The sequence below is a fragment of the Pristis pectinata genome, chromosome 28, assembly GCF_009764475.1.
Source record: "Pristis pectinata isolate sPriPec2 chromosome 28, sPriPec2.1.pri, whole genome shotgun sequence".
NCBI classification, from domain to species: domain Eukaryota; kingdom Metazoa; phylum Chordata; class Chondrichthyes; order Rhinopristiformes; family Pristidae; genus Pristis; species Pristis pectinata.
In genome coordinates this window covers 12,909,261-12,924,536 of record NC_067432.1, presented here as the reverse complement: position 1 = coordinate 12,924,536, position 15,276 = coordinate 12,909,261, and the positions used below count along the sequence as shown (strand labels likewise).

Here is a 15,276-nt window from a genome sequence, read left to right as displayed (position 1 = left end):
TGTTATCAGCAGCATATATTTGGCTGCTCTTGGGGCCATATTAAATAGCTGTACATTGTACATCTACACATGCATCTTTAATGATTAATGGGGATGTCAGTGCCCACAGTTCTCTTTGCCTCCCAACCATGTGAATGTTCCCATTCCTTCCTATTATCCCTGTGTTTAACTTTTGAAACATAAGTCTTTGAGGCTTATCTAAATTCAATTATCATTACTTTGGGATGATAGTTTAGGCTGAATGGTTCGTTTCTGTGCTGAAAGTTCTGTGAATGCGGAGAACTGATTCAGATACTGAAATGTTTGTTCATTTCCATAAAAAATGCCAAGGGCAATAAGATTGTGTAAATAAATCAATGATATTGCAATGGATTGCAATGTCAAGGAAAATCATTGCAACTATGATCTAATAATTGTGCAAATGACAGCACAAATAGAAAGTGCTATAAAAATCAGCAGGCCTGTTGGTTTGTGAAAACGCAACAGACATATCATTGTTTTAGGCAAAGCTATTTCATCATATCCTAACTTTATACAATATCCAAAAGGAGACAGTGGGCTGTTTCACTGCCATCACTTAAAACATATAACAAAGTTACTGCAGAACTAAATCCTAAACTAAACAAAAACATATTGAATTAAATGATATTATGTCCATTGTCAAGGAAGGTTTTTCAGTCCAACGGAATCACAACAGAAAGGTGACAGCAAGGACAGAAGACGTACATAGAACATAGAACAGTACAACACAGGAACAGGCCCTACAGCCCTTATGTTTGTGCCAACCACAATGCCAATTTAAATTGCACATCTGCCCACACATTGTCTATATCCCTCAATTCCCTGTCCGTTTATCTGCTTGTTTAGATGCCTCTTAAATTTTGCTAGCGACATATGGTGAAGAGTTTGTGCAGGCTCAATGCAAGAGTAACCTACAGATTCCAGCAATCCTAAAGACTTAATCACAAAATTCTCGGCTGACATAAAAACAGAAAGTTCTGGAAACATTCAACATTTCAAGTTAAAGGCCTTTCGTTGGAACTCATTCTTCAACCAGAAACATTAACTCTGTTTCTATTTCCCACAGATGATTTCTATTCAGATGTTTTCTGTTCAGATGTTTCTATTCCCTTGAAAACGTCCCCAATGGCGGGGAGGGGGTGCCTCAAGAAGGCGGCATCCATCATTAAAGACCCTCACCACCCGGGATATGCCTACTTCACGTTACTACCATCGGAGTTAGAAGACTCACACTCAACATGTTTAAAGGATCTTTCAATATATCCCAAAATTACACTGGCCATAGACTGATTTGAGAAGTTCTTCAAAGGTGAAAGTTTTACTTAAGATATCTTTATTAGTCACATGTACATCGAAACACACAGTGAAATAGATCTTTTGCGTAGAGTGTTCTGGGGGCAGCCCGCAAGTGTCGCCACACTTCCGGCGCCAACATAGCATGCCCACAGCTTCCTAACCCGTACGTCTTTGGAACGTGGGAGGAAACCGGAGCACCCGGAGGAAACCCACGCAGACACGGGGAGAACGTACAAACTCCTTACAGACAGTGGTGGGAATTGAACCCGGGTTGCTGGGGCTGTAATAGCGTTATGCTAACCGCTACACTACTGCGTCTTTAACTGTGCTGTAGTGCTTTATGACTCCATGACTCAACTCTCAGATGCTGATTAGCTTGGCCCCTTAAATTTTCATTCATGTTTCAGGAGATGTAGCGCGGCGTTAACGTTGGGTGGCGCTGGTCAATGAACTGCAGCGGCGCTCGTCGCCCGAGCAGGCCGGCCGCAGGCGGCGCTGTCAGCGGAGGTCCGCCGGCACTTGCGGCTCCGGGCGGCTCTGCCGCAGGAGGGCGGACAAGCAACGCGTCTCCTCTTGTGTTGGTATCGTTGGCGTGGGAAGCGGAAGTGCATGAAGAGCCCGGAAGAGAGTGAGGGAGGTGCAGTGTGTGGGTGAGGATTGAATAAATGTTGTTGCGATTGTTCTGTTACTTTATTTATTTACAGTTTAATAAAATCCTGTACCTGTTGTGATTTATAACAGGGAGCAGTGCATTCCTCAGTGTGCATTGCATTCTATCTCTGCAAGTTAAAATGAATTTATTTAGCACCTTTAACGTCCCTCAGTTGGAATAATTTAGGGATCCTGCTGTCCTGGAACATTCTCCATCTGCTCTGGTCTGGCGTCGTTCGCGGCAACAAAACCCCCTGCAGACGTGCACAGGCCACACACACAGCGCAGGAAATCACTGCCAAGAGTGGTTTGTCCCAATCCTGACCTGAACTCGTCAACGGAGTCCTGAGGGTTTCGTCTGATGGAATCTGGAACCTTTCCTCAAAGTCAGCTCTTCCAGACTAGTTGTGGACTGGTCTTTTGTTGAATGGCCTGCATTGTACTTTGGAGAAAATACGTGAAAAGCTTTTAAATGGCACATTTTGTTCCGAATTGCCACTTAATTTTTTAACATGGCTGTCTGGTTTGATATTTATAAATTTCCAGTAAAGCTTTAAAATCAGCATTTTTTTCTCTCTCTTTGCATCTGCATTATCATGTGGGGTTTCCAATAAATGATCAAAGAACCTCAGAACTTGGTCCTTGCATCTTCTGTCTTATTTAACTCAGCAAAATATGACCATTGCTGCTTTATGTAGAGTTGTTTCTGAATAGTAGATTGTGCCAATTTGTGTCTCAGCACATTTGTTGATTGGATTGCAATCATACCACCATTTTTTTAACATCTTGTGATGTCACCAAGTGTTTTAGAACAAATGAAGAGCTTTTGAGGTGTGCTGCTGTCATGTCGGGCACACACATGCACATCTAGTTAAAAGTTTAATGGGGTTTTGAATGTATTTTCTTCTGATTCTTCATTGCTGGATCAATGAGTTTGCCAGAGTGAAAGCAGCATTGACCTTTTCAGTTCCACAGAATGAGAACTGAATTTAGACGAATGTTGATAATTGACCTGAACCAATGAGGTATATGTGTTGAGCTTCTGGTCACATGACAAATAAAGATAAAAAGCAACAATTCCTCCTTGGCAATACACATAAAATGCTGGAGGAACTCAACAGGTCAAGCAGCATCTATGGAGGGAAATAAACAGTCGATGTTTCGGGTCGAGACCCTTCATCAGGACTCATCAGGGTCCTGATGAAGGGTCTCGACCCGAAATGTCGACTATTCATTTTCCTCCTTAGATGCTGCCTGACCTGCTGAGTTCCTCCAGCATTTTGTGTGTGTTGCTCCAGATTCCAGCATCTGCAAAATCTCTTGTGAATTCCTCCTTGGGTCATCTGGAGATGCATTCCTGTTCCCAATTCCATCAGTCACACAGCTTCTATATTTCAGATCCAAAAAACCATCTCAAATTGAGATTGGCTAGTATTATGAACCTACCATGCTTGTAATTGCAAGAGGGAGAGCTTCTTGCAGGAAATCAAAGGTGTGATAGTGTTTTCTGGGCTAGATTACTTCAAGCTTTGTATATTGCATGTGGAGTGAAGGGTAACAGGAAGGTGTACGTCAGTCACTGCAGTGCTGCAGTTGCTGAGGTAGCACACTTCAGTAGTTGTATCTCTGCATTTTTGTATTTAATTCTCTGTCCTTGTCTTTCAGGAGGGGAGGTGATGGCTGCAGCAATGGAAACCGAGCAACCAAACATTGAGGTTTTTGAAACAGCCTCTGCAAATGCTGCTGTGGAAATTGAAGAGTTGGAGCCATTTGAGCCGTACTATGTGGAGAGGCATTCCTGGAGCCGCCTGCGCAAGTTAATCACTGACAGCAGGAAGCTGCATGGGCACATGATGGCAAAAACTCCTCATGACTTTTATTTTGTAAAGAAAAATGATCCAGAGGGACTTTATTCAGACAGAGTCTATTATCTAGGTGAGTGGCTTCTGTTCCTCAGTAATACCAGGCTTGCAGTTTTATCGGTTATATTTGCATTGTTTTCCGTAGGGTTGGTAGTCACATTAGAATCATCTGGTTCAGTCTGTTTTTTGTCTTGATGTATCCACTGCTGGCTGGTATATTCAGTAACTTGCTCTTAACAGTCCATTCCACTTAGCTGTTTCTTTACTTGGTATTAATAGGAAATTTCTATGATCATTGTTTGTAATGTTTATAGCAGTTGATTTTTGTCCGGAATTACATCAGTAAATTACATGCTTATTCCTTAATGCACAGCATGGTATTATTAATTTACTTTCCTATTAATTTTCCAGTAATCAATTCTGTCCCTCCCCAGCATCAATTTTGACCCTAGATGGCAAGTGTTGGCAAAGTTTTTGACCATTAGTGCTCAAGTTTCTGAAGTTGGACAGTGCTGCATTCACCCAGGTACTAGATACACAGAGATGCAATTTGTATGTATGAGAACCCTGCACTCCCATTGATAGGCAATACTATATCCAGTACCCAGGTCCATACTTCACATACAGCAGCGAATCTACTGTTTCAAAGTAACTGGGAGCATTGGTGGGCCTTAGCTGGAGTACTGGATTCTACATCCTTGCTCTTTTTTTCTGTATTGTACTTTTTTTCTTCTCTCCAATCTCTCACCTTCATTTAAGTCTTCTCTTGTATGCTCACCAACGTACAAGTTCTGGTTGTCATATTGTAGGAAGGAGGTGACAGCCTAGAGAGGGGACAGAGTAAATGTACAAGGGTGTTATCAGGCAGGGAGAACTTGAGGTACTTTAGTTATGAGATTGTTTTCTTTGAAACAAAAGAGGAGTTAATGCAGGCTTTGGGAAACTAAGTCTGACTCACAGGGACTGTCGACGTGGAATTGGATGGAAAAGCTTAGTGAAAGCTGAGCTGAGGAATGTGTTGAACCTTATTGCTGTTTGATGTATTTAGAACAAAAGTAGTAAACCCATTTATAAATATCATTTAAACTAATTAACTTTTTTTCAAATTTGTTTGAAAGATGCTTTAAAGGTGTTTTAAAAATAAGGAAGACATTTCTGCACAAACAATAAGACAAAGAAAATGTAACAGTAAAAGTATAATAAATAATGTAAACGATATCCAGTAGATGGTTAAAATGACATTGATAGATACTTTTACGCACCTTATTCCAACATTACCACAGTGATTACCATTCAAAAGTCCTTCACTGGCGATTAAACCACTTTGGAACATCCTGAGATCTTTAAAGGCAGATACATGCAAACCTTTCTTTTAAAAATGCAAATATTTCTTCATGTTTACTGACATATGGCATTGTTTGAAGATCTTGCTTTCCAACTTTTTTAGTGAACTAATAGTCCAGAGAACATGAATTCAAATTCTAAAGTGTCATTGTGAGAATTTTAATTCAGCTGAAAACAAAACTTTGAAATATAAAGCTGATGTCTTAGAAAAACCATTGGAAAATCTCCAGGACTGTCATGCGAACCAGCTGGTTAACTCTCATTCTTGAGAAAAGGAAGGCCACTTTCTTTACATTGCCTTGGCTATACATGACTCTAGTCCCACAGTAATAGAACTTCCTTAGCTGCCCTGTGAAATACTGCTTGGTTTTACCAAATTGAGAGCAACTAAGAATCAGCAGAAAAGCCTAAACTGCCGGCAACAGATCCTCAATGTATTAAAAGTAAAGGAAAATATTTGTATATCAATCAATGAAGTTTGAATGTTATTTGAATATAAAATCGGGAATGTGTTGCTTATTATTTTACTTCAGGGACTGTTTAATATGTATACTTGAGAGAATGTGCAGTTTTGCATTTATTAGTGCAGGTAATGGGTAAATTGGTGTATAAAACGTGTGCATTTACTGATTATGTAATATTTCAGTACTGAATATAATGATTTGATCCATTGTAGGGTGCTTGTGTTAGTAATTCAATTGTCCTCTACTTTAAAATCTATTGTGCCTCTTGCAGCTATATTCATCTATTTATTAATTCCTTCTTAGTTCCTGTGATTAACTCGTTTGATAATCATATATGGTAAAACATACCATATGTTAAGAAGCTTTTATAGGTACAAACATCTTTCTTCCTCCCTTTATGCTCGAGTACAAATCTAAACTGTCCATAATACCTTCCATAATGTCCATATTACTTCAATTGTTTCAGTTCTTATCCTCTGACATTAAAGCTGCATGGCCTAATGCAATGATGAAGTCTACCAGAAATTTGAATACTTCCGATAGACTTCTTCATTGCATTAAGCCATGGTTTTGCAATTCTTTCATTGTTGCTGTAATCTTGCCACCACCCAAGGCAATCTTCATTGTACCTTTTCATGACTATTACTTTTTTAATACAAGTGTTTTCAAACCTGTGTTTAATATTGCAGCTGTGGCATTACTAGTGCTTTGATGTCTGGCAGAGATCTAAATGTCAATATAAGGAAAGTTATCATAATATACAAAATTTTTTTAAGGGTTATGCAGTTCTGGACATTTACTACATTAGAGAATATTTGCTGCATCCAGAGGTATTATAATCGGTCATTTATTGTCTGTTGTTGATTTGAAGAGTTCTGCTTGGTAATATTACTGTGACTTGCTCTGGAGCATAATTGATTTGAACATGTGATTCTCTACCAGCTATGTCAAATGAAAACAGGGAAAATACATTGTTCTACTCGGAAATTCCCCACATGATAAACAAGGATGCTGCACAGTTACTCCCGTGGAATCCTCTGCTGGATTATTTTCAGGTGAGGAGAATCATGCTGATGTCTTTTATTTTACTTGTGGTTAAATAAGGGAAACTAAATGAGCTTTTCCTGTTTATTACCCAGTCTATTCCTGATTACGGAATTTACTGTCGTGAAGAGGAGCTGCTAAGAGAAAGAAAAAGAATTGGAACGATTGGCATTGCCTCGTACGATTTCCACAAAGAAAGTGGGATGTTTCTGTTCCAGGCGAGCAACAACATTTATTACACTGTGGACGGCAGTAGCACAGGGTTCACTGTGAGTCTCATTTTACAAATTTGAGCTACTTTTCTCCTCATTTACATTCCCTGTGCCAATATAGTTCTTTGGATAAGAGGACAGATAACCTAGTTAAAGATAATTTTAGTGTCCTGACTAGTATTGATACCTAATCAGGGTAACTGGAAAAAACATAAGCTGGTCATTATTTGTTTGAGGGAGCATGCTGTGTTCTACATTATGATGATGACAGCTCTTCAAAAATAGTTCCTTGGCTATGAAGTACTTTGGGATGTTCTGCAAGTGAATTGAAAGACATTATATAAATGCAAATCTTTCTTTATTTCACTTTGAAGTAGTAATATTGCTAGGGGTTGATTCACTGGCTAGCGTTACTTCCCTGCAGGAAAGCTTGTGACTTTGCTGTATCAGAGTCTTAAGTTTTTTTGCAAAATTCCACAGCCTGATGATCTTGTGAAATTCATGTTTAATGTGCAATGTCTGATCTGTTTTAGAGCTAAATATCCATATGTTGTCTTGTCAGTTTGACCTAGACACTGATTGGTATCTGTTCAATAGGTCACATAGGATTTAATCTGCTTGGTAATCTACCCATACAGCTTCTAAACTGATGACTGGTTCACACGTGTATACTTAGTGGGCTCGTTCTGGCAGAATACTCCCCATATAATGTCATTTGGGAATTGTGCTATTCACTTAGTATTTCTGGAATTTTATATTGCCTTAAAAGTTGTGATACCTGTGTCAGGGTTAGAATTAATGAATGGCCAAACCCAGTGGTACAGTGCTGTTTTCTATTCTGTTCTGATTGGAAGTATATTGCCATTTCTTCTCTGTTACTGGGTCAGAATTCTGGAACTCCTTGCCCAAGAGCGTTGTGGGAGTATCTTCTAAAGTACTGCTCACTGCCATCTAAGCTGTTAAGGGTAGGTATTAAACACAGACTTTCCACTCACATCCAATCAAAGAAGAAATTTAAAAGAGAATTGCACAATACCCTGATGCTGAAGACCAGGGAGGGATGAGAAAGTTTAAGGATGAGCTTTCTTTGATCAGACTTGCATAACGTGCAGGAATATTAGATAAAGGGTTTCTTCTGTGAGTTGCTGGGTAAATTAGATAAGGGTTCATGGTGCAAAAGCATTGACATGTGAATTTGAAGAAGATTTGTAAGCAAGTCACTCTCTTATAGGCAGAGATTTGATTCCATGTGACTAAAAGCTTGGGGATACTAAATTAGATATTAAAATAGCTTTGCAGCTAAAACAAGGATTGCTTTGAATGGATACTGTGTGTTGGATGAATAGAACCGACCAAGTGAAATTTGTTATGTGTATTGCTATGGTGGTACGGAGTTTAGTTGAAATCTAGATCAGGTAAAGAGTGCTCTGAAATGAGATTTTTAATGAGAACAAAGACTGGAAGCTCTCCATTAAAGGATGGAGGGTGTCGTGTTCCACAGCTGAGCAGTGTATTCTGCAATAAGGAAATCATTTATTCAAGTGCTTTAAGGTGGTGCAGCAGTAGATAGGAATCAGTAAATGCTCTGGCTGTTTTATTTTACAGAATGAGCCGAAAAACCCTTCACCAGTGAAAACCAGCTGCCCCAACATCAGGATGGATCCCAAAATTTGTCCTGCTGATTCATCTTGGATTTCATTCATCCACAGCAATGATTTGTGGATTTCTAATATTGAATCAGGAGAGGAAAGGCGACTAACTTTTGCACATAAAGGTATTAGTGAGAGTCTCACAGAGTGTTGCATTGACCTGAACTTGTATCCCTGGTGGTGTTTGGGATCTGTTCCAATAGCCTTCAACTTACAGTATGGAAATTGCTCTGATAATCCTGTATCCACAGTGACGTTGAATCCATCTTGATAACCATGTGGCCACAATAATATCAAATCTACCTTGACTGTCCTCTATCCACCATGAAATGTGTTTATTTTTCCCAATAATTCACAATTCCAGCAGCCCGAGTTCAACGTTGACCTCGGGTGCTGTGTGTGTGCAGTTTGCATGTTCTCCCTGTGAGTGCTTGGGTTTCTGCCATGTGCTCTGGCTTTCTCCCACAGCATATTATCAGGCTGGTAAGTTAATTGCCCACTGTAAATTATCCTTTAGTGCCGATAGATGGCAAAACAAAAATCAAAGTGGAGTTGATTGGCATGTGAGAGGAATAAGTTGTAGGACTGTAGGGAAATGAGGAGAGAGGGAGAGTGGGACGTGAAATTGTTCTGCCTGGAACTGGCATGGACCAGACTATCCAAATGTTCTCCTCCTGTCTCATAAGTAAATTGTTTAAAGTGATAATTGAGTTCTCTTTGATAGCACTTAGTCCACAGCTTTTTATGGGATCTGTTCCAATAATCCTGTACAAAGTTAACATATGGGAGTTAAACACAGGTTTAAGGTGCTGGGGAGTAGGAACAGAGGAGATGTCAGGGTAAGTATTTTACTCAGAGAGTGGTGAGTACGTGGAATGGGCTGCCGGCAACGGTCGTAGAGGCGGATACGGTAGGGTCTTTTAAGAGACTTTTGGATAGGTACATGGAGCTTAGAAAAATAGAGGGCTATGGGTAAGCCTGGTAATTTCTAAGGTGGGGACATGTTCGGCACAGCTTTGTGGGCTGAAGGGCCTGAATTGTGCTGTAGGTTTTCTATGTTCTATGGGATCTGGACTTGGAATTCTTGCAGTGCCTTTTAAAACCTCATGGTTTCCCGAAGTGTTTTATTGCCAAAGATTGGCTTCGACCAGCTTGATGTATGAAATGTGCATTGATTGTAAATGATCAATAATGAATAGAAATACTCTACAGGACCAAACAGCCAATGTTTTTGTAGAATCTTGTCTCTTGTTCCCACAAGTCTATGAATAGGAATTAAATACATTAGTAAACCTTCCCTGTGGAAGATGTCCCCACAAAAGCATCAATAACTTTCAGCCTTTTGGGGAATTCCTTCCAGATGTTGACACAATCAAAGTTCCTGACTTACAGAAGTCTAAAGGATGCAATCTGTATAAATTCAGAACTTCTCCGCACCTTGAAATGTGTGGAGTCAGCATGCAATGTGGAATTTCTCACAGAGACCAAAGGCTTGGAGCCCTTCACAATGGAGAGTAGCAATAGAAGGAATATGAGGCAATCCATAGTAATGGTGAGGTAGTTTTGAAAGAGTTTTAGAAGAGCTATAGAGAAGGAAAGATCAGCTTTGATGGAGAGGAATGAGAAATGGGCAGTGGTCCAGAGTCAGAGGAATGGATAGAAAGGATGTGATAGGATGATAGCTCGCACAGGGAAAATTAGTCCATAGTATAACTTGAAGGAGGGAAAAGGATATTGGAAATTTTTGTTTGGGATACAGGAAGTTTGTGGGGACCTTGATGGAGTTGAAAGCCACAAGCAAACCAATATATTCTGTATAACTGGGAAAGCAGAATACATAGAAAAGAAGTGGAAAAATGATTGAAATAAAACACAGGAAAAAGATCAACTTAGCAAACAGCAGGAAACAAAATAGATTAAAATCTGCCAGAAAATAGTTGGAATTATCCACAGAATTTTGCTGAAGTGCCAGAGACTCTGATTCAACCTTTATAAAAGCACTGTGTTACAATCTGCAGCCAAAGTATGTCAAAACTACAATAACCATACAACAATTCAAGTAAACAAACGTTTTGTGACTTTTTTTAATTTTAAAAATGTATATTGCATGTTACCTCATTGATCTTTGAAGAATCTTTACAATCAGCTGGGAGATATTATCAACAAACAAGTTACTCATTGCCTTTGGAGAGACAATCACTTGTGCAGTTTCCCAAATTTTTCTGCTTTTATTTCAGATTTGCAGTTTTTGTTTAATTTCTACATTTTAATATTTGCCTTCTCATTCTCCTGTTCTGAAGGTTTGCCAAACTTAGAAGATGATCCTAAGTCCGCAGGAATCTCCAGTTTTGTACTCCAGGAAGAGTTTGACCGGTACACAGGCTACTGGTGGTGTCCTTTTGCAGAGGACAGTAAGTGTCCATTTAGCAAATATTTCAGCTTGTATTCAATTAAACAAGCCTCTTATGATGTTAAAGTCAGCATCTTTCCATTACCTTGTATGCCAATTAGCCAATTGTACCCAAAAGATGTTGGATTAAATTTGCAGGCTCCGTTAAAGTGGCTGATACCAGAGCTGATTCAGTGCTCCTTGACAGGGAGGGGAGAGAGTTAGCTATGCACCTCCACTTTAGCCAGTGACCTCATTTAAAAATGTTATTGTCTAACAGTACACAAAAGTCCTGGGCACTTGAATAACATAATGGAAGTGCTGCCATCACTCGTGTAGCTACAGATGGATAAAAAGCAATTATCTTTGCTAATATATTGTATAATTTCAGCATCTCCTGAGTAGGCTATACTCTGGACCATTAAGCAATCAGCAAAAGTAATTGTTGTGTTAGACAATAGTGACATGCATTTTTCAAATTCCATTAGTATAATACAATGTCCCAAGGCTCTTCCTAGATTAGGACTGAGCCACATAAGGAGCGATCAGGACAATTGGTCATATATTTTTTCAGAGACAGACTTTAATGGGAGTAATTTGATGAGGAGAGAGATGTAGAAAAGCCAGGAGGTTGAAGGAGGGAATTCTATTGAGATGTGCCCAGGCAGCTGAGGCATGTCTGATGGTGAAGGAGTGGGTAGAGTTGAGAATGTGCAACAGGGAAGATTTGGAGGAACGTGGAGATCTTGAGGAGTTGTAGGGCTGAAGAAGCTGCAGTGATGGTGAGATGCGAGGCCCTAGAGGCATTTGTAAACAGCTCACTGGCTACCTTTAAGGGAATTCTTAGACTTACTGACAATCAAAGTATTTCATGAAATGGCAGTGTTTTATTTGGTTAACAATAGCTTAGGTTAAAACTACACACCTATAAGTTTGACTGTCGTGCAGAAACAAAAGTGAATTCTGCATATACTTTGTCTTTGAGTAATAGTATTGAGCTTATGTCTATTTAGCTCTGTACAATTTCTATTTCTGTGCAATGTCTATTTCTCTGCAATAATGTGGTGAAGAGAATTGCGCCTGTAATACTCGTACTTGCATTATTATGTATCAAATCATGACAAGTTGACAAGTCCTGTGAAAGGGAATATGCTATTAATTATACTCTGCAGATGCAATTGAGAATGGGCACAATTTTGTAGCTCTGTAGGAATACCTCTTGTCTTCAAAGGAAGCCAGGTCCACACTTTCCAATGGGTTGTGTACAGTTGGTATTATTGGAGCTTCCTGAAATTTACTTAATCTATTTGCCAAGTTGAATAGCCCAGGAAAAAAAGATAAAGATTTGATTTGCCTCGCCTCTTCACATAAACAAGTGAAACACTCAAACTTATCACTTTAACATTTGGTTGATTCATTGATGGATTCTTTTCCCAGCCCCAGATGGAGGAAAGATTTTCAGGATACTTTATGAAGAGAATGACGAGTCAAATGTCGAAATTATCCATGTGACTTCACCCATGCTTGAGACACGAAGGTGTGATTCATACAGGTACCCACGAACAGGTAAGGTATTTGGTTTGCTGCATGTGGATTTCACTAATTTAGTAAATGTACTTTGTGATGCCAGGTATCAAATTGATGTGTACCCCTGAATAGGAGATGCTGTATTATAAACATGCAAATCCCTTGCAGGGCTTGACGGGGCAGAGGTGGATTTGGTGTTTCTCCTGGCTGCAGTGTCTAGAATCAAAGGCCACAGCTTCAAATAAGATATTTGGAATTCTGTACTAAAGAGGGCTCTGGAGGCTCATTCACAAAGTAAATTCACGAAAGAAATTGATGGGTTTTGGCTATTAAGGAAATTAAGGGGTATGTGGTTAATGCAAGGAAGTGTCACTGAAGTGTAAGAGTAGCTATGTGAGACAATGGTAGAGCAGGCACAAGAGGCTGAATTCCTTACTCCTATTTCTTATGTTCTTGTATTAATCAGAATTATCCAACTACATTCCTACCACAGTTGAAAAAAGCAAAACAAAAAGGCTATGCATCAATTATGGAATGGTTGAAATGAAGTTACCCCTTTGCTTATCAAGTATGTGTCTACCATTACCTTAAAAATATTCAAAGACTCTGTATCTATCGCCCTTTGGGGAAGAGTTCCAAAGAGTCTGTCCTTTTGAGAGAAAATGTTTTGTCTCATCTTTGTCTTAAATGGGTGGCCCCTTATTTTTAAAGAGTGATTCCCGTGTTCTAAGTTCTCCCACAAAGGAAGGCATTCTCTCCGCATCCACCGTGTCAAGACCCCTCGGGATCCTATTCGTTTCAATCGTCACATCTTTCTAAACCCCAGTGGATATCAGCCTAGCCTGTCTAAACTTCCGCCAGAAGACAATTTGTCCAGATTACGTATTAATCTTGTAAACCTTCTGTGAACTGCTAAAACATTACATCCATCCTTAAATAAGGACATGAATACCATACACAGTATTCCAGATGTGGTCCTAAGTAACTGAAGCATGTCTTTGTATTTAATTTCCCTACAATAAAAGTGTTCTGTTGGCTTTCCAAATTACTTGCTGTACTTGCCTACTAGCATTTTGACAACCATCCACTAGGGTACCCAGTTTCCTCCATCTCAGAGTTCTGCAATCTCTCAACAATTAGGTAATATTCTTCTTGTGAAGAATGTTTTTTTTTTCACAGTCAATATGTATGTTGTGTAATATAAAGCAGAATACCTAATATGTCATTTATTTCAACTACTCTTGGGGTAGATAAATGTGTTCAATATAAAGTATATGTACCAAAATAAAATATCAACATTAGTTATCAATTCTGTTTAGTAAAAAGAAGAACTTGTGTTTGTGTAGGACCTTATCACATCTCTCCAAAGATCTGAAAGTACGCTGAGTAAAATAAATTGCTTGGAATTGGAACCAGCATTATGTAAGCAAATTTATTTCCTGGAGATGCACTAATGCAGCCAGTGAGCCAGACCCACCTTGAGAAATCATGAGCATATGTGAGGGGAATTATTACTGTTCTATTCCATAAAGACTTCAGCCTCAAGTTATCATTTATTTTATTTCATTTCAGTACAGACTTTTTGCTGTGTTCTGTAGGTAGGACTTCCCACCAATTCTAGGATCTTTGCCTTGCATACCTTGGTGAAGAATCTGTCCAGGCTGCTGCCCCGTAGTTTCAGTGACCCAGGTTCGATCCTCGCCTCTGGTACTGATTGCATGGTTTTCTCTTGGATGCTCAGGTTTTCTTCCACATCCCAAAAGCATGCTGGTAGGTAGGTTAATTGGCTACTGTAAATAACCCATGACAAAAGTGGGAGAATCAGGGAGAATAAATGGGCATATGAGAGAGAATAGATTACAGGGAAATAAGTAGGGCAATAAGATTGCTCTGAGAGCCAGCATAGATTTGATGGGCCAAATGGTCTCCCAAGTCATAAGCAAATATGGAAGTGCCATATTTCCAATATTTCATTGGCTGGCAAGGCATTATGCTTACAAGTAAGTGTTTTCCAGTGTTAATACAGAGTTGTATACTGGTTAAATTGGCTCTGGCATTTACAGTATCTTCCCTTTCGTAATCAGTTACTTACTTTTCAGTAAAGTCACAGATGAGTGCACCCTTGAATAATGCTTAAGAAAAATATATTTCTTCCTTGCCTTAAAGGCTATGAATTGTACCATTGTTAATGTACAGAAACGTAATCAGTGAATTTATATTTAGATCATGAAGTGGTCTGGATTCCACTGAAATCTTGTCTTTCATTTCATGAAGTATCCTACAGATTGATTGTTTATCAAATATATTGGTATCTATATCTTCTAAATGAGAATGATTTGAATGTATAGAGTAATAAAAATAGAAAATACTCAGTAGGTTGGAGAGAGAAGAACAGAATTAGCATTTCAGGTTGATGAACTTTCATTGGATCCCTAGACATGAAGAAATCTTGTGTAAACTCTTGTCAGAGTCAACCAGTTTGTACTCGATAGTACACACACAGATGTTATTTCTCAGCTTGTGACATCCATGGCTGCTTTATTGTGATTCAGTGGAGTTTGACATTGTACCTAGACCAACATTTGAGTCTTTGCATCTTGTCTTTCAGTAAGAATTAATCCCACCATAGCAGTTTCTTGTCCTCTGTCTGATGAAAGGTCATCGACCTGAAACATTACTTCTATTTCTCTCTCCACAGATGCTACCTGATCTGCTGAGCATTTTCTGGTTTGAATTCAGGTTTATAGCCACCTACAGATTTTTTTGCTTTTGATTGCATTCACAAAGTACCTTTTAATTTTTTTTATATGAAGTCCC

The 15,276-nt window shown here is 39.1% G+C and overlaps 1 protein-coding gene across 1 annotated transcript in view; it reads left to right on the top strand.

Moving 5' to 3' along the window:
- Positions 1–1,900: 1,900 nt before the first annotated feature.
- Positions 1,901–15,276, top strand: part of LOC127584054 (dipeptidyl peptidase 8-like) — a 37,329-nt gene continuing 23,953 nt past the window's right edge. The window contains exons 1-7 of the mRNA XM_052040590.1: positions 1,901–1,967; positions 3,634–3,903; positions 6,581–6,693; positions 6,778–6,951; positions 8,500–8,668; positions 10,844–10,954; positions 12,370–12,498. Of these exons, the coding sequence (XP_051896550.1) occupies positions 3,645–3,903; positions 6,581–6,693; positions 6,778–6,951; positions 8,500–8,668; positions 10,844–10,954; positions 12,370–12,498 (955 nt within the window). The 5' untranslated portion in view covers positions 1,901–1,967; positions 3,634–3,644. The remainder of the gene's footprint in view (positions 1,968–3,633; positions 3,904–6,580; positions 6,694–6,777; positions 6,952–8,499; positions 8,669–10,843; positions 10,955–12,369; positions 12,499–15,276) is intronic.